Source organism: Phoenix dactylifera, chromosome 12 (genome assembly GCF_051530095.1).
Source record: "Phoenix dactylifera cultivar Ajwa chromosome 12, Ajwa_hap1_PhDact_Kaust_v1.1, whole genome shotgun sequence".
Lineage (NCBI taxonomy): Eukaryota > Viridiplantae > Streptophyta > Magnoliopsida > Arecales > Arecaceae > Phoenix > Phoenix dactylifera.
In genome coordinates this window covers 18,846,137-18,869,987 of record NC_143201.1, presented here as the reverse complement: position 1 = coordinate 18,869,987, position 23,851 = coordinate 18,846,137, and the positions used below count along the sequence as shown (strand labels likewise).

General features: G+C 41.7%; 2 protein-coding genes and 1 pseudogene across 3 annotated transcripts; all 3 read left to right on the top strand.

The window, feature by feature from the left end:
- Positions 1-3,706: 3,706 nt before the first annotated feature.
- LOC103705679 (purine-uracil permease NCS1 pseudogene) lies at positions 3,707-5,764 on the top strand (annotated as a pseudogene). Its single transcript, XR_015972102.1, has one exon. The product of XR_015972102.1 is annotated as a purine-uracil permease NCS1 pseudogene (transcript).
- A 3,752-nt stretch (positions 5,765-9,516) lies between these two features.
- LOC103705680 (transmembrane emp24 domain-containing protein p24delta9-like) lies at positions 9,517-17,254 on the top strand. Its single transcript, XM_008789486.5, has 4 exons — positions 9,517-9,941; positions 10,038-10,247; positions 16,238-16,314; positions 16,823-17,254. The coding sequence occupies exons 1-4, from the start codon at positions 9,708-9,710 to the stop codon at positions 16,965-16,967; spliced, it is 666 nt and encodes a 221-aa protein (XP_008787708.1). The 5' UTR covers positions 9,517-9,707; the 3' UTR covers positions 16,968-17,254.
- Positions 17,255-18,319: 1,065 nt separating this feature from the next.
- LOC103705681 (pentatricopeptide repeat-containing protein At1g74630-like) lies at positions 18,320-21,152 on the top strand. The gene is made up of 2 exons (XM_039129998.3): positions 18,320-20,126; positions 20,205-21,152. The coding sequence occupies exon 1, from the start codon at positions 18,454-18,456 to the stop codon at positions 19,981-19,983; it is 1,530 nt and encodes a 509-aa protein (XP_038985926.2). The 5' UTR covers positions 18,320-18,453; the 3' UTR covers positions 19,984-20,126; positions 20,205-21,152.
- The last annotated feature ends 2,699 nt before the right edge of the window (positions 21,153-23,851 follow it).

Genomic DNA, 23,851 nt, shown 5'->3' with positions numbered 1-23,851 from the left:
CAATTTCATCTGGATGAACCATGCTTTTATCCTGTCTTCTTTGCAGTCTGTTTTATTTTCTGATTGTTTGGACGATTCCCACACTCGTTCTGCGTGAGCTGCCGATGTAAATAAGTAAATAATAATATAAAAAAAACACAAACAAACAAACAGTAGTATTGGGTTCTAAGGTGCCTACATGCCATTATCTTTAAAAGATCCCCACATGCATTAGCATCATTCAGTGCATTTATGGTGTTGATTTATTTTTGGCTACAAGATGATGGTCCAAATTAATAATGAAATCATTGAGGAGGTGCGGATTGCGGTCTGCCATGCAACGGGTTTCACATTTATTTGCTAATTTTGGTTGAATCGTCAAGAGTTTTATATTATTCCCCCTTCAGTAGCCCTTAAGAACTAGTAGAGAAATAACTATGTCTTTAGGGTTGTATGTGAATATGATGTTGCTTGCCTTGCTATTATGGTATTCATAAGCACGATGGGTCATAATACTATCAGAAATAAGGTTATTTTTGTCAACTTCCTTCACTCGAGGGTACTGTCAGCCACTAAGGGGATTTTTCTGATCTTAGCCCTGCCTCCAAGGAGTAAATTAATCTTTAGGCACTCCTTCCTAAGGACATCCATTGAACATGCCTTGGGAGCTTTTGAAATCACTTTTAAGATTCTCACATCCTTAAGAATTTTTCTTCCCCTCGACGCTCGAAGTTCTTGTTCTGGCTTCTTGCATCTCCCACAATTTTATTTGTTATGAAATGGTGGTGATATATGGGGAAGAGATAGCTACATCTGCAGGGGGAGGGGGCAAGAGAGGATAGGAGGACATGTGGAAAGCCTGCCAATAATTTTTATTTAAATTTACGCAATGTATTAACTTAATTTGCTGCACTAATTTCATAATGTTTCATGCACTCTATGGGCATGCACTGTTTTATTTTAATATCCTATTTCATGTTATTGCTTGGTACTATTTCTGTATTTCCATGTGTATATGGGTGTAATTTGTTTGATGGAACCCGAGCCGGTAAAGCCTAACAATCCTATTCAATTTCCAAGGGAGAGGATAGGAGGATTGTTGGTAATGTATGTTGAAGTAAGGAAAAGAGTCTATTCTTCATCTTGTTCATGGTTGAGCAAGCCAAGCTAGGATTAGTTGAGGCACTAAACTAAATAAATACAAACTAAACTCAAATCAATGAAATAGTTAGTTAAATATTCCCAGTAAAATTAGGACTTGCAATAACAGAGCTACAAGCAAGCTGGATAGGTTCCAGAATAAGCAAAAGTCCAAATCCAATCTATATTTGAATCGGGTCAAAAATTAAACCTAAATCCAATCCAATCCATATCAAGTTGAACCGATTGGATATATTATTAATTTTATTAATCTATTTGGGCTAAATCAGGTCAAAAATAATTTAGATAAGTACCATAATAAACATATATAGATTGATTACTTAGCAAGCAACATGTAGATATTAGCAAAAATGCATTCTATATATTATTTTTTAATAAGTATATATATAATTATAAATAAAAAATAAAGTATTGACCAACTATATTATTAATTTTTTTATATTCGGGGAGAGTTTTGAAGTACATAGTATACTAGTTTTGGATCCATTCGGGTTAGATTGGATTAGTTTTAAATTTTTTTGAATCAAAAGCAGGTCAATCCAATCCATTTGCAGCTCTAAATTTAACAACACAAACCTCGAGTCTCAAATTCCAAATATTGTTTGTCTAATGAAAAGGGGATAATACTAAATGGCAAAGAAGAAAGAAATAAAAGCACGAAGAGTCTCTGGGGAATGAAAAAGAAGGCATGGCCAAATCAGGATGGTTATTAAAATAAAGAGCAAAAAAAGAAATCATTTTTTTTATAAAAGTAGGGGCAGTTTATAACTTAAAGAGTGCAACAAAGGCTTTCACATTATGCATATGAAGATTCTTTGTATAATATATTTTGCAAAAGTTATACATAAAAGTCTTTTTTTTTTTCTTTTATCGAAGAAGGGCTGCAAGTGTGCACAAATACTTGTAATATATTATACGATGCCCTATAGATTTGGATAAATTGCTTGACAAGGTGGATTCCCTTATTTGCATTGCCCCCTCTTGGCTCCACCACTGTGTTTACATGTGCTTGTCAATGCAGATGGTCGATCGAGCATCGTACGTGCCATGAACACATTTACCTAATGTCAAGAAGTGTCGAATATTTGATCGACACATTAGCTAAACCAACAAGCAATTAGATAAGATGATTAGGGAAGATGATGGTCAAAAGAATTCTCTAAAGCAAGAGACAATACGGTAGAATAGACAAGAAACTAAGCAGAGTTTATAGCTGGAGTGTTGGGTTCAGCAGTTTAGAAAATTGATCCAAACTTTAGGACATTACTTTAACTATATTCATGCTATGATAAAATTAAGAGTTTTGCTTCGATACATTTTATTTATTCTAGATGTGCATAGTTTTGAAATGATCTTTCCTTCTAATTGGTTTGATAACTGAATATACTTCTTTTCTCTCATGCTCATTCTCCCTCTTCTTCTCGTTCTCTATCTTTCCCTCACTTCTCCTCTCTTGCTCACGTTCTCTATTTCTTTTGTACCTTTCTCTCTTTCCCTTTTGCTCTCTATCTCTCTTGCTGTATGTTAGCAACAGTTGTCAAGAGAGAGAGTACATTGTGTTACGGCAATGGTGGGAAAGGTCTATTCAATGAAGAGTGAGAGCAAAACCAATCACAAGCAAACAAGATACCAAACCCTATATTTTTCACATGAAAGCCTCCATCCTTGATGGTGGTAGAAGAGGTGGGGCAGGCTTTGTCATTAGGGTCTCGGACTCTAGAGTTATTACTGTTGGTTAGTGCCAAATCTTCGACACTTCTATTCTGGAGGTGGAGTTGAGAACGACGTGAGCTGGTCTATATTATGCGTGATGTGTTCTGCAGGCCAGAACAGTTTTTTTCGAGGATGACTTGGCCACAGTAATTGACTAGAACTAGGAGGCACCGGTGGTGTGGATGGGCGCCACTCTCCTGCTCCGGAACATCCGAGCCATGGTAAGAGGCGATGTTGTATTCTAGGTCGGGCATGTTTATAGAGAGATTTTGTCCATGATCATTCACTCTGAGAGAATTCTACAAATAGAAAAAAGAAGCAGCTTAGAGCGCTCTGTTATATATTATTTTTTATTATTTTTATTTTTTATTTTTTATTTTTTTTGATATATCCATGTTAGAGGTGTACTGGCCATCCGCTGACGGAGTAAAACAAAAAACCGGGACCCACTACCCGCGCCCTCCCGGACAGCAGAGAAACCGCACTCCCCCTTCGTACGCTCTCGCGTTCCTCGTGCAGCCACCTCCTGTGCGCGCTTGACAGAAACCACTGCGTAAAGCGGATAAAGACACGGCGGCACCTCCGACTTCCCTTTCCCCATTATTTCTCTGACTTGATTGATTAATAATTAAAATCTCTTCACCCTCACGCTAAAGCGCTCCGCTCTAATTATTGCATCCCACTCTAATAATTGCATCCATCCATCTGCCCGTGGAAATTACCAGGTGTTACCGATGTTAAAAAAAAAAAGGAAATTACCTAGTGCGTTCTCTTCTGCCATATGGCGCACAAAAAAATAATCATAAAAGAAATACAGATGTACTTACATGAATAACGTACATGGGTTACATTTGTCTCTGGAACTCGGCCTGTTATTACTTACTAACCTGACCGGGTTCCCACGCTATGTGATCACACAACTGAAGTCTTGTGTTGACTTTCTCATCAACCATGAAATTCTATTTAGGGAGGCCGTCCCCACTCGAGTCTTCCCTGCTCCAACCATCCACCCCCATTGCCATGCCACCGTTCCCTCTCATCTCCCTCCCCTGATTTGGCCAATTCCTCGTCGCCGGCCGGCCATTATGACTGCCGGCACCGGAGAACCGGGGTCTCAGGCGGCCGGCAACCGTGATCTCCTGCCGGTACCCCGCAGCCAGCGCACGGCCACGGCGTGGGACATGGCCGGCCTCTGGGTGGGGATGGTAACCGGCGTGCCGTCCTACTACATCGCCGGCAGCCTGGTGGAGGAGGGCATGGCCTGGTGGCAGGGCATCTCCATCGTCGTCGCCGCCAAGGCCATCCTCCTCCTCCCCCTCCTCCTCGCCGCCGCCCCCGGCACCCGGTACGGCCTCCCCTTCCCCGTCCTCGCCCGCGCCGCCTTCGGCGTCCGCGGCGCCCACGTCCCCGCGCTCCTCCGCGCCCTCGTCGCCTGCGGCTGGTTCGGCATCGAGTCCTGGATAGGCGGCCAGGCCTTCTTTCTCCTCCTCCCCTCCTCCCTCCGCTCTTCCTCCCTTTCCCGCCCGCTCCCCTGGCTCGCCACCTCCCCCTTGGAGCTCGCTTGCTTCCTCCTCTTCTGGCTCGCCCAGCTGGCCGTCGTATGGAGAGGAATGCGGGGTATCCGCCAACTCGAGAAGTACTCGGCGCCGGTCCTGGTGTTCCTCGCCGGTCTCCTCCTCGCCTGGGCCTACGTCCGGGCCGGCGGCTTCGGCCCCATCCTGTCCCAGCCCCCGCGGCTCACCTGGCCCCAATTCTGGGTCCTCTTCTTCCCCTCCCTCACCGCCAACATCGGCAGCTGGGCCACCATGGCGCTGAGCATCTCAGACTTCTCGCGCTACGCCCGGAGCCAAGCCGACCAGGTTCTCGGCCAGCTGGGCCTCCCCCTCTTCATGGGCTCCTTCGCCTTCGTCGGCCTCGCCGTCACCTCCGCCACCGAAACCATCTTCGGCCGCCTCATCTCCGACCCCATCGCTCTCCTCAGCCAGATCGGCGGCCCCTTCGCCAAAATTCTCGCCATCCCAGGTATCACCCTTGCCATCCTGACCACCAACATCCCGGCGAATGTTGTTGCTCCGGCCAACGCGCTGGTCAGCCTCAGCCCCTCCACCTTCAGCTTCAAGTCCGGTGCGCTGCTCACCGCGCTCGTCGGCATCGCCTTCCAGCCGTGGAGGATCTACAGCTCGCCCGACAGCTTCGTCTACACGTGGCTCGTCGGGTACTCTGCCGTCATGGGCCCCCTCACCGGCGTCCTACTCACCGACTACTACGTCCTCCGCCGCGGCATTCTTCACGTCGACGAGCTCTACTCTGCTAGCTCCGACGGGGCCTACTACTACCGCCACGGGTATAACGTGGCGGCGATGGTGACAGTGGTGGTAAGCATGGTGCCGGTAGTGCCGGGGTTTCTTCACAAGCTGGGGATGCTCGAGTCCACTCCGGCGCCCCTCATCTTTATCTACAACGTCGGCTGGTTCTATGGTTTCTTCTCCTCTGGGCTGGTGTACTTTGCGCTCTCTCGCTGGAAATGGTTAAATGGCGGTGGTGGTAGGAGTAGGACTGCTTCTTCTTCTTCTTCTTCCCCCGGTTCCTTGATGGACCCACTACTTGGCGGTGTGAAAAATTAATAGCTGGTGAACTCCATGTATTACTTTGTTACCGAATTACCAAGAAGAGTGGAGTGTGATCAGCTCAGGAGCCTCGCTCCACCTCGCTCATGTCAGCTTCCTCCATGTATTGCTTTGTTACGGAATTACCGAGAAGAGTGGAGTGTGTCCTAGACTTTATTTATCAACCAAAAAGGGCTATACTGACCGGTGAAAAATGGATCGAGCTATTCCTCATTTCTAGCATGAGAAAATGTTTCTTGCTAGCTTTAGAGGATGACAAAGTTATTCATAAGTCCAATTTCTCCCTCCTCCTTTTGGCTAAGATCCAATTTTCTTTCACCGATATAACAATCTAATGACTTTTATTGACATTAAGAACATTCCAAAAAAAAAAAGCTGCAACAAAGTGTCACTCTTCTTTTCTTTAGAATCATTAAATAGAATAACAAGAGATGAGGGAAAACAATATAAAATAATATAAACAAATTACCTTAGTTTCCATGTTTAAACTAGCCTTTACTGTATCTTGCTCATTAAAACATAACCAAATAAACTAAAGACTGAAGATAAATAACAATATATAATTGACTTCTAAGTAGAGTTGTCATCTTTATTTGATAACTATTCTGTAATCCCTAATTAGATTACCTATCCATGAAGTGGAAGGGTGCTGGTCCACTTGTGCATTCTTTCAGCTGCTTAATTCTTACTTCTAAAATACTCGGACTGAGAACAGCAAAAGTATCTCAACTTTAGATACCTGCATGGTTTTGTAGGTCTTTTGTTGAAATTCTATTTTTGTTAAAAAAAAGAAATACCTCCATGAGTTGGTAGGTCTTTTCCGTTTAGATGTACCATCTAAAAAGAAACTACAAATTTTAGGAGTCCTCTATAATTAGGTGGTGCAGAGCCATCTCTCAGTTGAATATCTCAAAAAAAAATAAAAAAATCCTAAAAATACTAAATTCCTAAGTGGGATAGGGCATACATTATTACCGAATACTAGCAACTGTGGTGCAACAGAAGATCCATCTTTTCAAAGACGTTGAAGTTGAGCCAATTTCTAAGTTAATGTGAATTATAACCAGTATTCTAAGTCGACTTTTTAGAGCTGATATGAATTCGATTTTTTAGAATTTATAAAGTTAAGATATACTCAACATATAATTCATGAACAACTTATTTATTGCCAAGAACATAACCAACTGCATCATTAATAATAAGGCTACACAAAGTTGACCAACCTTCGCGTCGTGAGATACTAAATCCATGTTGATTGAGAGGGCCTGCCAATCCATGGGTCATCGAGAAAGCTGCTTGATAGGCTAATATTGCTTATGGTCCCTATCAGGCTACTCCTATTACGTGCTGCTTCCTAACACCACCAAGAACTAGCACGAGATTTATAGTTCGACGAATGACCGCTTGCACCCCCCACCCCCCACAAAAAGAGCATACATTATTTTATACTATTTAAATTATCTAATTTTGTAATGCATAATTTAAGAGTCTTTCAGTCACATCATTTTTATGTGTCCGCAGTGCAAAATGTACTAGACCAATAAGATTCATTTGAGTACCGTCTAAGTAATCTCTCTATATATATATATATTTTAAAAGAGGCTCACCTAATTTGAGCTGAAATTTTTCCTAGTTTTTTGTTTGATGCAAAATAGTTATAACTTGCTTCACAACTCCACCACAAGGATAGATTAGCCTTGCGTCACAATTGTTTCCCTTGAAAGGTTTCCTGGTAGCTATAGCAAACAAATCCAACTTGAGTGAATTATTTGAGGCCAAGGCTCTCTATCAACTTCTTTGAGAAAACGATTTCGTGTATCATTGGAGAGCCATTTAAATCATGAACAGTTTTTTTGCAAATGGATCTGAGATGATATATGATGGTACAATTATAGTTTATGATTTGACTTGCTATATCCATATATGGAAAAGTTGGGACGAGAGGATGACTGGAAATAGCAACATAGTTGCACACGACCCCCAAGTCCCTAACATCGAAAGGACAAGTACGAACCCAAATCCAACCGGAAAAGCTATAATGGCTACGTTCAAGTTTTGGCCAGAATTGCAGTTAAAAAAACTCTTCTGATGGAACTTGTCCACCAGAGTTTCATCGGCATCCACAATTTCGGAGAGGGCTCCTGGGTACCATCTTCCATCTCTGCTACCATATAAAGCAAAACCAAGTACCACCTGATATGGAGAATTACATACGGAGAATTACTTTATAGCAATGCTTTAGCACCTAAAATAAATAACCTATGAACAGATTAATAAAGCCTTAAGCTATTTTGGTTGCCAAATAAGTTGCTCTAGGTGTAAATTGTTTAAATTACTTCTAAGGTAATTAAATATGGAATAAATACTTCACTTAATGTAAAGTAGTACTGCTGTTTGCTTTAAAACAGCTATTTATTTTCTGGAGTAAGGTGGGTTAGGGCCTGTCTTGTTTACCAGATACATTTAGATATGGTTAGATATCATTATCTTTGAGGAGAACATACCGGTGGAAGAGAAGTTGTTTAACCATTCAAGGAAACCCGGGTTCAGTCCAATTCTAGAATCCTAGTATGGCATAAATGACTTTTAAAGGCTAGTTTGAAAAATTCAGCAGGATTGAACTGAATTTTCTAAAAGCTGTATTTTAGTCTAAATTCTATCCATGAGCTTGGCCTGTAGGAATAAAAAAAATCTTCATAGCTCCCTCACTTTTTTTGTTCCACGGGATTTAGTTTGAGGAGGTGTTGGATTATCCGCTCCTTGAATCTAATGAAAAATCCAACTCAATTCTGCTGGATTTTTCAAACAGGCCTCAAGAAAGAACATAGTTTAGAAAATGATGTGGGGAGTTGCACCAATATCCTCTTGCCACATAATGGGAGCTCCATAGCATTACTTCATAGTTCATTTGCAGGGATGGTTTGATCCATGGGGTTCCTGGATTGTGCATTTCTTCTTCGACCACCTTGTTGTTCTTCTTAGCTTTGATTAGTTTTGAAGTTTATCCATGAATAATTTATCCCTCCATCTAAACAAGATTGGCGATAATAGCTGGTGCAGGGCACAGAAATGATCTTGGTTTGTTGCTGGTCCTTCCTCTCCGGTTCCAGGTCATAAGTCTGACGTTTTGGGGCAATATATTCAATGGCTTGCTCTCACAAACTTAGCTGACTGATTGCATGTTGAAGGAGCTTCCTGAATTACCAGGTCCAAAGAATTCAGATGGAGTAATTAGACAATCATGAGCTGGAATACAAATGGGTTCGATTTGGATAATCAAAACTTCCAGTGCAGGGAACTTGGCTACTTGATCCAAAATATATATGTAACCTAAAGACTGGTCTATATGCATCCATTCTCATGAGGTTAGTGTTTTTCCCTCAGTTTGTTAACACTATACCCATATACTGGTGAAGCAGCAGCCAGCAGCTGCAATCTCTTCTCACAAAAGCTAAATTATACTTTGAATCCATATCATTGGTGATTTTTTTTTTTTTTAAAGTGATCTGGACTTGGACCTGATTTATATTTAGCCCAAATTGATTGTCGAGCAGTGTACAAGTCTTAACGTATCCGACTCAGACTCACCGACTCGATCGATCTCATGTTACATCTGCTACCTGAACATAGACTTAAACCTTATCTGATCATTGGATGGGTAGGATTTGGAACTTTGGATGATTTAGACACAAACAACTTAATGGGTATCCAAAGCCAATCCAGCATGATAGCACCCTACTTCAACCTAAATTGGGACCTTTTCACCTCCATCCAATCCCAACCTGACTCCATAATTTCCAAGCAGGATGGCTACATCAACTTGCTTTTCCATGAGAGTTGCCTCAAGCTAGAGATGCCAAGTCCCTGAATTTGGTCAGGTTGTCCAAGCCTTTACACCCAATCCAACCTAACTCTAATCACTTTAAGCTCAACAAAACCAAATTAAACCAAACACAGCTTCGATCGGCCAGTTATGGTTAACCCAGCCCACCCTGCATCGGCAGCATATCTCCAGGTCCACGTGGCAGGAACCGACGCCCCTTGCGGGCTTCTTTTCCTCTGACTTCCGGAGATCGCACCTTTTCTTTTATTTTCCTCTCCGATATCCGTCTCCCCGCCGACCCTCTCCCGATCCGAACACGGTCGTAGAGAAGAGGAAGAGAAAGGAGAGGAAGGGAAGGCGTCTGAATTCTTTTTATAATTTTTCCTTTCGGGAATCACGACAATATGGGGCCAGGAAGAAGAGTAGGAGGATCCGCGGGTCTGCGCTTGGTGCTGTCCCTGGCGATGGCCTCTCTCTTGGCCTTGCCGGCCCGATCCCTCCGCTTCGACCTCCAGTCGGGGCAGACCAAGTGCATCTCCGAGGACATCAAGCTTAACGCCATGGCCGTCGGCAAGTACGGCGTCGTCAACCCCGCCGACTCCGGCCCCCTCCCCGATTCCCACCGCGTCACCGTCCGGGTATGATAAACCTAGCCCCTTCTCTTCTCAATCCCAGATCCTCCTCTGATCTAATCTGATCTAATTGTTCTATTTGTTTATTCGGGATTTATTTAGGTTACGTCGCCCTACGGGAACAGCATCCACTTTGCTGAGAGCGTGGAGTTGGGGAATTTTGCTTTCACTGCGAACGAGGCAGGGGACTACCTGGCGTGCTTCTGGACGCCCGTCCACAAGCCGGCCGCTACGGTGACGCTCGAATTCGACTGGAGGACCGGCGTCGCCGCCAAGGACTGGACGAATGTCGCCAAGAAGGGGCAGATTGATGTAAGCAGTTTTTTTGATGTTTCGGCAGTCTTGTTGGCTAGGGTTTATATGAATTGCATTTACCGATGCGTTTTCTTGTGGATATACTTTTTGCTATCTAATCAGTTACCTGACAAAATCGGAGTTTAGCTGTTACCTGTGAAACATAAAAGCTTTGTTTGTTTTTCTGTCCTCTCTTCCTCGGCTAACCTCACAAACTCCGGAAGTGCTGGATCTTGTTTTGCTATTGTGTGGTTGCTTAGATACTAGGATATTTTTTGTCTTTTCCTCCAAAAATATTAAGAAAGCCTAAAAATGATAACTTCTTAAATGGACTTCAAGAAGCTGCAAGTCACCAATTTTTCTCCTCTAGTTTACTAAAGCTGTTTTGATGTTTGTATAAGCACAATTCTGCTGCCATACTATTGTTTGGGTGATTGTGATATAATGATAATTAGTTGTGCCACGAGCAGAGAAGCTGGCATGATGTGCAAATGCCAGTGATATAAAGGATATTTTCGCAAGGTTGTGGTTTGTGTTCGGGGATGCTATCAGGGGCTTAGAGGCTGTATCCATATTGTTTCCATTGGAAGTACCAAGTGGAAAATATTATAGTTCTTTAGAGTACTCATATGAACCTCTATATCTGTTGTATCTCTTTGTTCAAGATTAAAATTTCTGTTGCAACAAGAAAAGTGCGAAAATTTTAAGGTGAACACGTCATTAAAGTCAAAGTAGATTATTTTGTTGGGCCAGCAATGGAGAATCAGGACATGCTGTGACCTATTGTTGGGATGGCAATATTGCAAGATTTCTTATATATGAATGTCGGATAAATGATAAGTATTTTGGAGTCCTCTGAGTATGTTCATTTTAATGGAAGATTTTTACATGCAAAGACTCATGTCCAACTTGAGAATGAAATCTCCTTTACTAGATAGATACATGTAGTCCTTTAGTCATCTTGAAGAGCATGTCTGTTTTGTCCCCAGACTGTTCTTGTGATGCCTGACCTATTTCAAGAATGCCATTGGAAGGTATGTTTTGAAATTGAAGTTGAGACTCTTCTATCTAGCTGACAAGCAATGTATACATGCTGTGAATAGGAAACAAAAGAAATTAAACAACTGAGAAAGCATAAAACAAAAATAATAACAAAATAGAATTTGTATATAATTAATGAAAATACACTAATATAATATTCATGGCTGATTTAAGTATATCATGTAAAAGTTTGAAGCATAATATAATTGAAGTTGACACTCAGACACTTGGCACCTATGTCGAGAAAGTCGTCACCTGTATCACATGATCAACATGTGAGCTGTGTAAGTTTGGGTCCAGTAATTACATGCTAGATCTGACTATTGCTTTGAAAAGAGGGGCCACTCGCTCTAAATGGGTATTAGAGAAGGGCTCCTTTTTTTTTTTAATTTTAACATGGCAAGAAACATATTGGGACTTCAGAGAGAGTTTGCTGAGGCTTAGAAGGGGTTGGTTGGGACTGTTTGTACAGCAGAGCTGTTCACCCTGATGTGGCTGTTGTGGATTCAGACCGCCCCTGCAATTAAGAGATTCACCCAAGTTTTATAGGCCGTGAAGCTAGCTGGTTGGTGTGCCTTTTTTGTGGACTCTTGGGGGTTTGCTGGGAAGGGGAAAAAGAGGAGATGGTTGGCTAACTACAGCAGCAGCTCGAATCTGCTGTGCGGAGCTATTTTCATATTCCAGCCAATCCTTATGAAGGAGCTGGGCTGCTACTCTAGCGATCACTGAAGAGAGTCAGTTGCTTCATTGGTGCAGAGTGCAGTAAAAAGAGACTCATAAAGAGGGAGAAAAGGGAGATGAAGGGGAGATTTAGGAAATCAACCACTCTTGGGTAGGCCTCATACCTTAACTATTCTTCACGTCAGTGTTCTGTAAACTAACTTAAGAGTCTTTTCACACGCTGCAGAAACCTTTTTGTAGGCCTATTCTCTTTTGTCCCTTTTTCAGGTGGTGGTTTTTCTCTTCTTTTTTCTTGTGTGTGTTGTTTTTTTTTTTGGGGGGGGGGGGAGTGTTATGCTATTTATCATGGAGCAGTTTTACCTTCTGCAAAATCCCTTGAATAATAGTTCATGTTTACAAATTGTGTCCATGGGTTATTCCTTATTACATGTAAGGTTCTTGTTCAACAGAACAAAATATCAAGAGATTGAAAACTAAAGCAGAATATTAATAATACAATGGTTATAGCCATTAAACTAATGATATAACGTAAACTAGAACTTGTCTTTGATCTGTTTATAGCTGAGTTAAAGACCGAGTCCTCTGATGTTGCTGCTGGTAGGTCCAGAAGTATGCTGGTTTCATGAAATGGTTAGTTGGATAAAACTCTGTAAAGTTCATTTCCAAAGGCTCCACCATATAAGTTTTATTTGGGTTATATATAGGAGGCCCACTTTATGTTTAATTTTAAATTAGTGTATTGGAATAATTGTGCCTTCTTAAGCTCAAGTTATTTTAAGAGTTTTTAAGAGTTTGTGTAAGGAGAGATATTATACCAATTCCAAGATCCATGATGTGGTATTTCAATTTGGAGTGCATGATCAAGATTTGACACGCCAAATAGTGGGCTTGCATTAGGATTCAATTAATAAACTTTTAGTATAATTCCCTTAAAGAGAGATGGGTTAAAGAAAATGAGCATCTCTATTATTATTTTTCATCTAAGATGGATTTTTTTAAAAAATATATACTATACATTAAAGGAGGATCCGGTGCTCTCTTAGGTTGCCAAGTGTTAGCTTCTCAAAGCGTGCAAGGCTTCACAAATCTGCCTATTGCAGGTTGAACATGGATCAAATTAACGAGTTGGGTCACATTTTGCTGGCCGTAGCAGTGGGGTATTTTGCTTGCAACCTCCTGGATGAACTCAAAATTACTCAAAAAAAAAGTGCCATCTCCCACTCTCTGTGGTTGGCCGAGCACCACTACCTCCAAACCTCCTACGCTCTCCCTCTCTATTCGCTCAAAAAAAAAAAGGGAGAGAACCAGAGGAGATAGAGGAAGAGTGAGAGATATTTGATGGGGATGGTTACCTAGGACCGCTGCCGGTGGAGCAGTGGCGACCGTGTTGAGGAGTGGGGGATTGGGGGTGGAGTTGAGGGCATCGACGAACTATTAGTGATTGGGCATGGGACCGGGGACGGCTATGGAGGGAGGTGAGGGACTAAGAGTGAAGAGGAAGATACGGTGCTAGGCGTTGGACTTGGCGGAGGAGTGGTGGCGGCCGGTTAAGGGAAGGCGGAACCCTAGGGAGTGGGGTGGGAGAAGGGATGAGGGAGGGGGGGGGGGGAGAGGGTGGGGGGGGGAAAGGATGGGTAGAAACCTTAGGAAAGTCGACGACGAGGAATCGGAGGGCGACGACAAGGGATCGGAGGGCGACAGCAAGGGATTGGAGGGCAATTGCAGTCTGTTGCTGGTTGAAGCAGGGTCACTGATGGTATGTGTCCGCCGAAGAAGAATAGGTTTTTTGTTTTTTTGAGATGGTAGCTATGTTTCGACTGAGCAATTGGAAGGCGTGCTAGCTCGCACGATTTTTGTGGGGTTAGGATTTTAGGGCTGCCACACACGCATCCCACATGAGCGGGGATACATGGCGGTTAGCAGCATCTGGTCCTTTTTATAGACAAATGGAGAATGCGCATCCCATGATTCCGTTGGCGCCCGCATGTGCATGTGGTCCTCATGACCTTATGTGGGCAGCTGCATAAAGTTTTTTAAAAAATATTTATTTAAACCATGCCGTTTAAGTTTAAGCAAAAAATGTTTCCTCAGTTCACATGAGTCTAGCCATCTCAAAAAGGTATGGTTTCATATTTACTTAAAAAGAAAGTATAGATCCACATCAACCATTCACGTCTGTAAATAAGTAATTGATTGTGCTGAGAAGCCACATGGGAAAGGTGAAATTGAATATAATTTAGGAGTTTGTCAGGTGTTGTTGCAACCTGCAACTGCTGTGAGACAAAGCTCCTTAGAGGTTACTTTTAGCATCTTTATATGGATATTGTGAGGAAAATTTTATTTAAAAATTTTACACAACATACCGCCGTGATTTTTGTTCAAAGTGTAATGAAAATATGGCTGAGGTGATGCCATCGAACACACACACTCCTGAGACCTCACTGAGAAACTGAGTGAGAAATAAAAATATATGAAGAAATATTTTTGTTCAATTTAGCATATAATGATTTAGTTCATCTATACATACTATTTAGCTCACATATCACAAAGTCATGGAGATATGAGGATACATAAAATGTATCTCTGATTGTGTTACACGTGTTCAACATGATTAGGATGACGATCAATGATATAAAAAATTCCCAACTTGATTATTTTCCAGTAGGAATGCTAGAGGTGCATGTGGTAGCCAACACAACCGAAAATCTATTATTTTTTGAAAATTATTTTTTGGTAGAACAATGGAAGTAGCATTTGTGGTATATTTTTTTAAAAAAATAAGATAGACTTAAAGCTGTCTAATTTTTTATAGACAGTACTGCTGTGTTGGCTTCACCTATTCCATAAACAAAAAATTTGCAATAATTTACTTATCTAATTGATTTCCTTTTCATGACTTTATATGATTTTATAAATTTAGTTATGGTTGTAGACTATTCATGCTGCTAAATTGTTTTGATAATTTTTTTCTTTTGTTATATTTATCTTTGTAGGTACAGTAGGTTAAATAAAAAAAATAACATCTTTTAATTATGAGGCGATATAGTGCGTATGATTTTGGGTAGGTTTAAGAATGAATATAAATTACATTAAATTAGGGGTTTTTTTCTTGGACTCTTTTCTTTTGTGAACATTACCTTTCTTATTTTGTTTATTAGTATTTCTCTTCTATTTATATAATTTTGTATCCATATATATTTTAACCATTAACTTTACCAAACACTAGCAATAGTATAACAAACTTCTCCGATCTTTTTTTTTGCCTTTTCCAGCTCCAGCACCAAAAAGAGGAGTAATAGAACCGAGATAATTTTTTAGAAAAAAGTTATTACTATGTGTTTGCTGAAAAAAATTAAGAAGTTTTTTTTTGATTTTTATTATGTGTTTATTAGTTATTTTTTTGCTATTGCTTAATTAGAGCCCATGTACCGCAGGTTACTTGCTAGTGGAAAAGAAAGAAGAAGTGAGGGTGAAATTGGATGAGCAGAAAACTTAGAGTTAAAGAGTTGGAGAGTCACATAAAATGGATAGCAATTCCCTCTTTGTAGTAGTATAGATGTAGATGAATGACATGTTGAAATCTACACAATACTTTTGTTTTACCTTCTTAAGAATTGTGCTCCATGGGCAACCACATTGTTGATGGATGAAGGATTGATTGATGATGACAATGAGTTTGTTGAGTTGATTTTGTGAAAGGAAAGTTTCACGAAGTTGGATATTTCTCTCAATCCTTCACCAGGAAGCACACGAAAATGATCTTGTTGAATTCGTCGTTCTAGATACCATATGGTTTTCAAACCCCCCATACAGTTTCATCTTTTCTTATATTCCTGACAGTAAAGGCTGGACCATGGAAGCTTTTTTTTTTATTTGTTGAAATATTCTGTATCTATCAACATGTTGATCCAGCATATTTAACATGATATGAACAACTTAAATATATTGTCATGCATTTTATATGGGCAAATTTTTTGTTCTTTTACCCTTCTTGGATTTACATAATTGTTTATTCAAGAAATTGAATTCTTAAAGCTTCTTAGCAATGAATACATTCTTTCAAAACATGGTGTTTCATTTATGAGTTTCTGTTTGACTTTTACCTGGAAGATGCTTTACAATATATAAAAACTGCTGGTCGTGCAAGTTTGCTTGCTGATTTTTAGTTCATACTTCCTAAAACCATTTCTCTATGATGCAAGGGTGCAAACCTAATCCACAAATTCACTGTCTCAAGCTGGATTAAAGTTTGTGCTGAAAAATTTGTATTATGATTTATGTTGTAGCTTATGGAGCTGGAGTTAAAGAAACTGGGGGATACTGTTAAGTCGATCCATGATGAAATGTTCTATCTTCGTGAAAGGTAATACATATGATATTTAAACATCTCTTTAAATTTTCATTAACAATTTGAAGAAAAGGTTCTCTATCAGAGTGAAATTTTCACTAAGCCAACTGAAGCAAATGGGTTAAAAGGCCTCCCGGCTATTATCGAGTCTATGCAGGACAGATACCCGCAGGTGTAGACTGTCCAGATTTAAACCAGATTGTTCAGTTGGAATTTTATTAATCCACTCAAAACTATCCTTCCCTCTTATGTTGCATCTAAGAGAAGGGTGGTCTGTGATGAATGGTTCTTATCACCTTTTTTTTAATATTTAAAAGGCTACCTCTTGTCAGCAGTTTTCAATCTGTTACATCATAAACACTTCCTTTAATTATCTACCTACATTCTCAAATGCTAAATGTACCAAAAAGTTTTGTTGGTTTTATCATGTGACCACTTGTCCACTAGGTTGCAAAATCCTAATCAGATGTTGTTGTAGACCACTTGCATGCATTGAATATTTTGTTTCCTGATAATGTTTCAGGGAGGAGGAAATGCAAGACATGAACAGAACGACCAATTCTAGGATGGCATGGCTAAGTTTCCTTTCACTTCTTGTGTGTTTATCAGTGGCAGCCTTGCAGTTATGGCATCTAAAGACGTTTTTTGAGAGAAAGAAGCTGCTTTAATCCTATTTTAATCACAGTATGTGCCAGTCGTCATTGTAGGTGTGGGATTTTTTTTTTTTTTTTGCCTTTTTAAAAGTAGGCTGGAGAACTGCATGTATTTGACTTGTGCAATGTAGTCTTAAAGAGCTATGGAACTAGGCCCTTTGATCACTAAACCTGCTGAGTGTTTGCATAAAGTCCACGTGTTTCCCATTAACATATGATCTAAGTTCCATTATGTCACTCAGCCTGTTCATATCTTCCAATTAATTACAGGAAATGAAAGGAGATGAGGCCCCATTATAACATATGCTGCATGTATCTAACGTTGCAAGCAATGGAACACCTGATTTTTGTTATGACTGCAGATGAGAAGATTGCATACCGATTTTGCTGCTTGGATTCACCTCTAGCTTATCTCCTCTAGCTCCATCACCTCTAGCAATGGTTTAGTATCACTTATGCTTGTAATTACATGGAATATGCTTGACAGAGCGTATCATTTGCCTGTTTCAATTCCTTACGGTTTTGAATGTATCCAATATTGATCAGAGGTCATTTTTCCAAATGAACAAAAAGAAGTTGCAACAAGCAGAAAATTCATGTGTCTCTTTGTATAATTGGCTGCTGCTATTGTTATTCTCAACCGAGCTATGCGTCCACAGAATGCTTCCCCAACTTTCTCCTTGAAACAACATTCTTTGTTGGTGCAATCATTTTTTGTACTCGCTCTAAACATTTTGGTCCCCTATCTTCTTTTTCCTCGTGCTTAATCACCCCTTTATTGAATAATTTCCTTCCCTACTGTTTATTAGATCATCTTTTCTAATGTGGTGGATTCAAGCACACAAAAAATTGTCCAGGTGGATCAAAACTGAGTTACTTTTGCAAATATGTGTATCATGAGAGTCTCAGATTAGCATAAGAGCCTTACTTTCATAACTGTATACAGGACACCTATATTTGCGCTATAATTTCTCTGTTTTAACAGCTGTTAGTCCATGCTCTTAAATTTGCCTTCAAAAATGCTTTGCAGGTGGTGTTTATTTTTTTAAGATGCCTTGTCCAAGTCAAAATAATCCGAATGCTTGTCATGCTTCTACACTATACAATATATAGTGGAATGTACAATGTTATGTAATATTTTTTATTATTATTTTATTATATTAAAAATATTTTTTGATATAATTATTAAATAAATATATAAGTTCTGTAGTAACTTAAAAATATAATTATTAAACAACAATAATATTTTGTTGAAAGCTTTACTAGCAAAAATTTTATTTTTAAAAATTTTACTATCAACAGCAATCTCAAATAGAGCTTATATCATCCCTCACCAAATACGTGCATCAAATGTATTAGTAAATCAAATCTGAACTAAATTATCAAAAAAATGAACTAAATTATCAAAAGGGAAAACTAAATTTGAACTAAATTATCAAGGCTTGTGGGGGAACTACGAACACTGCTGGCATGGTGGAGTCCAAGCAAAGCCGGGAGTGTAATGAGCGCAGGCGGGGACATCCACCACCAGAATGCCGCCATCTCAGCCACACTCCTCTCCCTCTCCGACGCCATCACCTGCATGCCCCGCCTGAAGCGCATCCACGCCCGCCTCATCCGCCACCTCCACCACCTCCCCACCGCCACCACCCATCTCATCCTCGCCAAACTCCTCCTATTCGCCGCTATCTCCCCCTCCGGCAATCTCCGCTACGCTTCCCTTCTCTTCTCCAACCACCTCCGCCACCTCACCGCCGGCGCCTTCTTCTACAACACCCTTATCCGCGGCTACGCCAACTCCCGCTCCCCCTCCCTCTCCCTCTCCCTCTTCATCTCCATGCGCCGCCTCTCCGTCCCCCCCGACCCCTTCTCCTTCACCTTCCTCCTCAAAGGCCGCGCCCGCTGCCGCTCCTCCTCCTCCACCGCCGCCGCCGCCGATGAAATCCACGGTCAGGCGCTCAAATTTGGGTGCCTGGGCTCCCACCCGGCCCACGTCCACGTCCACAACGCCCTCATCCACCTCTACGCCTCCCGCGCCGCCCCTGACGCGTCCCGCCAGGTCTTCGACGAAATGCCCTCCCCGGACGTCGTCTCCTGGTCCGGCCTGCTAACCGCCTACCTCCGGGCGCGCGACTCCGACGCGGCGCGGCGCGTGTTCGACGCGATGCCGCGCCGCGACGTGGTCTCCTGGACGGCCATGATCTCCGGGTACGCGCAGGCGCGGCGGCCCCGAGGCGCGCTGGAGCTCTTCCGGGCGATGCCCGTGGCTCCCGACGAGGTGACCATGATTAGCGTGATCTCGGCTTGCGCGGCCCTCGGGGACCTGGAGGCCGGCGAGCGCGTCCACTGCTACATCGAGGAGCGCGGGTTCGGGTGGATGGTCTCCCTCCGGAACGCCCTCGTCGACATGTACTCCAAGTGCGGCTGCCTCCACAAGGCACGCCATCTATTCGACGAAACGAGTACGAAGAGCCTGATCTCCTGGAATTCCATGATCTCGGCCTACTCTGCCCACGGGGACGCCGACAGTGCCACCGCACTGTTCAACCAAATGGTGGAGTGTGGTGAGGGAGTGAGACCCGACAGCGTGACGGTCCTGTCAGTGCTGAGTGCATGCGCTCACAAGGGCTGGGTGGAGGAGGGGCGCAGGGTGTTCGAGGCGCTGAGACAGGGGGATTACGCCGGGGTGGAGGCCGGGGTGGAGCACTACGGATGCATGGTGGACTTGCTGGGCCGGGCAGGGCTGCTGGAGGAGGCATATCGCCTGATCGAAAGCATGCCAATTCCGAGCAACGACATGGTCTGGGGAGCATTGCTGGGTGCCTGCAGGATCCATGGGGATGTGGAGATGGGGGAACGGGCCGTGGAGAAGCTGATGGAGCTGAAGCCGAATGAAGGTGGATACTACATTCTTCTTAGCAGCATTTATGCAGCTGCTGGTCGACCGGTAGAGGCTGCGGAGATTCGGCACACCATGAAGGAGAAGGGGGCCAGGAAGACACCTGGCTGCAGCAGCTGGGCAGGAGCGTAGCCACTGCCATGAGCTGTTGAAAAGCTGTCTTCTTCTCCACTGGCAATTTTTTTGCAGTGTGGCCGCAGTTGCAAAACTCACCAGAGCTGACCAATTAGGCAGGAAGCCACAAAGCTCATGAAAACCATGCCTATGGATTGTTGGTAAGCACTATAAATTTAGAGATGATGAGCTCGCAAAGCTGCCTGGTTAGCTGACTTGGTGTAATATGATATTCTCAGATCGCAGAAGAAAATGGAGGGGATGGCAGAATTGATGCCTGTAAATGGAGTCTCCTATGAATCTTTGAAGAAAGAATCAGCCTTTTAAGGGCATCACAGGTTGGTCGATAGACTTGCAGCAGCGCTTAAGTCGAATCATGGGGCATTGCATAGGTTGCTGCTGGATGCCAGGAAGTAGTAAGGCCTTTACATATTGAATCCATGGGAATTTTTATAGGTTTAGTTTGGTGCACAAAGCGCTTCAGAATCCATCAAACTTGTCTGCCACCAAGAAAGCCATCCAGTTAGCGGCACCATTCGTCTCCCTATAGATATGTCTGATCCCAAAAGAGATGCAACCTCTTGCTAAGCTCCAGATCTCTTGAAGCAGGGGATGGATCCGAATCTCCCTCGCCCACTCTTGTAGCCAACTAACAACTGTAGCCGAATCGCCTTCCAACTAAATGGCGTCAACTTTCAAAACACAACAGCTTAGCATGCTGCTCTCACCTTCACTCTAGAAACCGAGATGTTGAAGATCAGACTCTCAACTGCTGCTTTCACTTTGGAGTTCGAGCTTTTGATTACAAAGCCCGCACTACCCCTTCTACCACTATTCAACATATACCTATTAAAGTTGACCTCGAGGAAGCTCATCCCAGATGATGAACACCAATTGAGACGCTACAAGAGCAGAGAAGAAGTCTCATGTGCCAAAGCTATCATAGGCTCACCAAGATGAGTAGCCTGGATGTTCTCATCAGCATGCAGTCTAGCCCTCTCCAGAACAATTCTCGACGATAGACTCCTCTCCCCAAATATTTAGGTGTTCCTAGCAATCAGGCAACGTATGCAGCCCAGATCGCCACAGGATGTACGTATTTATATATTTGTGTGTATATGTAACTTTGAAAACTTAATCTCTCTTTTCCTCACTTTAAATTAGTCTGCTATGGATTCTTGAAACAAGTAGGGCTTGCGCTTATGGAATTACTTCTTGGTGGATTATCGGCTTGCTGAGCCATGCATGGTATGGCACAAGAGAAAGCTGAGTTCGATTGGAACTTCTTCTCAACTCTTTCAAGTCTCCTTTTTCTCTCAAAAATATTGTGATTTTTCCCCAAATGATTTTGTTGAACTCAACCTGAGCTAACCTGGTCTAAATTGACTTGTAAGTTGTAACCGGACAAGTTATTAGGAAGTCAGCTGGAAATATCGTCAAGCCTTCAGAAGATCATATTCCAGGTCAGGTCAAGGCAAGTTAGAGTTGGGTAGTTTGCCAATAATGCTACCTATAGCTTGTCCCTTAGCCTAACAGCATGACATGATCCAATAGATTTGCCACCAGTGTTTTGGGAAGTTGGAAATCTAGTTAAGCAGAAGGCTCGTCTAGGAGGAACTAATGCTTTTGGCTGGCTTTTAAAATATTTTCTTCTAACAAAATCACAGCCCATTCTTACCTTGTGACTCTAATACAGTGATTGGGAGTCTAAACACCTGTACTTTTTAAGTCCAAACCAATCAAGAATGCATCATATGTTTACTAATAATTTGGAGCGCAGAGCATCCTAATCGGTTCCTTAATAATAAGCGGCGACATACTAATGAAAGAATCAAGGATGACGAAGCATAGGATTATTTTCAATCCAGGTGTCAGAGCATCAGTATGGTTTTAATTTAGTGTCATCCCTACATCAATTTTCTTAAGGTACATATCTAATAGTATTATAATCCTAATCATGCTGCTGCTGGAATAAAAATGATAAGGGAATAATATGTTTGGCCAGGGTTGTTGACATGGCAAATTAGCCCGCATTGTTTAAGGTTTCTTAAAAGAAGTCAATTGGAGTTCAATGCATTCCTTCGGACCTTTTGCTGATTAATGTTACTTGTGGTTTGAACTAAAGGCAAGTCTTTTTGTTCTTACCCAAATATTCATTCCTTTTGACTGCTTAAACCCAATTTGGTTTTGTTTGCCTCTCATGCTCCTGGTCGAAGCTTCTTCCGAAGGCCGAGTGGATCAGCTGTTGGTCCAACCTCACATATAAAACAGCGCTGGAACGTTACATGCACCATTCCTAGTAAAGTTCACCAAGACCAAGGAAGCAAGATAGCTCCATTCACAGGCAGGTATGTAAGTTGTTATTGTCCATCCTTTGGGATAATTGGATTTTCCTGAAACTTAATTGTAATAGCCCAGTACCTCATTCAAAATGGCTAGCCGGAAGATATTATTTGGGTTCCTTGATCTTGTATAAGTACCTAAAATCTACCCAACGAATAACTAATGTGGAACTAAACACATGCCCGCACGGGTCCTCACAATAATGCTACTTCTACTAGCTTATAATTGAAAGAAGCCAACATCACACTGATGACTGGATGAGGTACATCTGAGCTACTGGAAACTTCGCATTCTTGCTAGCTAGTGGAGATAATTTATTTTCCAAACTTAACTGGCATAATTATGGACTCCAGTAAAATCAAGTGTTCTCTAGTTTCATTTTGCATGCAGTGCCATTTGGTGTTTCCTGTAAGAAAGAGCCGAAGTAAGCTGATTTGTTGACAACTTCAGCATATTGTGACTCCGGCTATTGAACTATATTTCAATGCTGAGAAAAAGAAATATTGTGCCTAAACAAGCTAATCTTCACTTATCCCCCCAATTTAACCATATTTATTTCCTTTCTCTTGCTTCTTTAGCAACCAAGTACACATGTTTTCAGATGAGTAGGGTTGTGAAATATAATCTGTAAATGATAAAATAATTAGGTTGTTGGATTTGGTTTGAATACAATTTGTATGCATATATATAAATGTTTTATGTGTCAATTAAGATTTAATTTGTTGACAGATACTCTTTATATTTACTTTTGGCATGTCTAGTTATTATAAAAGTGAGCCATCGACTTAATTAGATATTCTAATGATTGGTCATCGTCATTGGTTACTATTAAGCAAAAATATATTGTTTGAAAGAACAGGCTATGAAATTGAAGGTCCAGTCATGCGGAAAGCAGCACACTAGGTAGATCTCTAGAATTCTATAAGTAACCTGATACAAGCAATAGTTAGGCATATGTTTTATAGTTATTGGATATTCGAAAATGAATCTTAGCCCAAATTGAAATCGATGAGAATAATTTAATTTGAAGCTAGTTATCTTCTCAGTATATCAAACTCACTTGTGTTCACAATTTAATAGAGAATTCTCAATCCTTAAGTAATCTTTGATTTGGCAATACTTGCACTAGTCACCATTTCATGAAAGTCAGGCTCCACAACAATTATGCTTACCGCAACTTTTTTCCATTAATCGAGTTGCCTGTCCTTCGATATTCTTGTCACACATTCTTTTGCACCTTATATAGTGAACCAGCCACATCCATTGAATTCACAACATAATTCAAAACTGAGACCAATTTGCATGGAAGCTAGAGTGCCGGTAAAGTAGCCCTTGATGGATGTCTCATTATGGCAGTAAATTGATCGACCGACCTAAACGAAAACCATCATAGAATTGATAAACCCAGGGTTCATGTTTGGGTCCGAAAATTTGAGCCCTAAAGTAAGCTCGAATGAAACAAGCATAAGAATGTCCATCCAATGCTACAACCTATCCAACCTGATCCAATTAGCAGGTCATTTCACCATATATTATTGACATC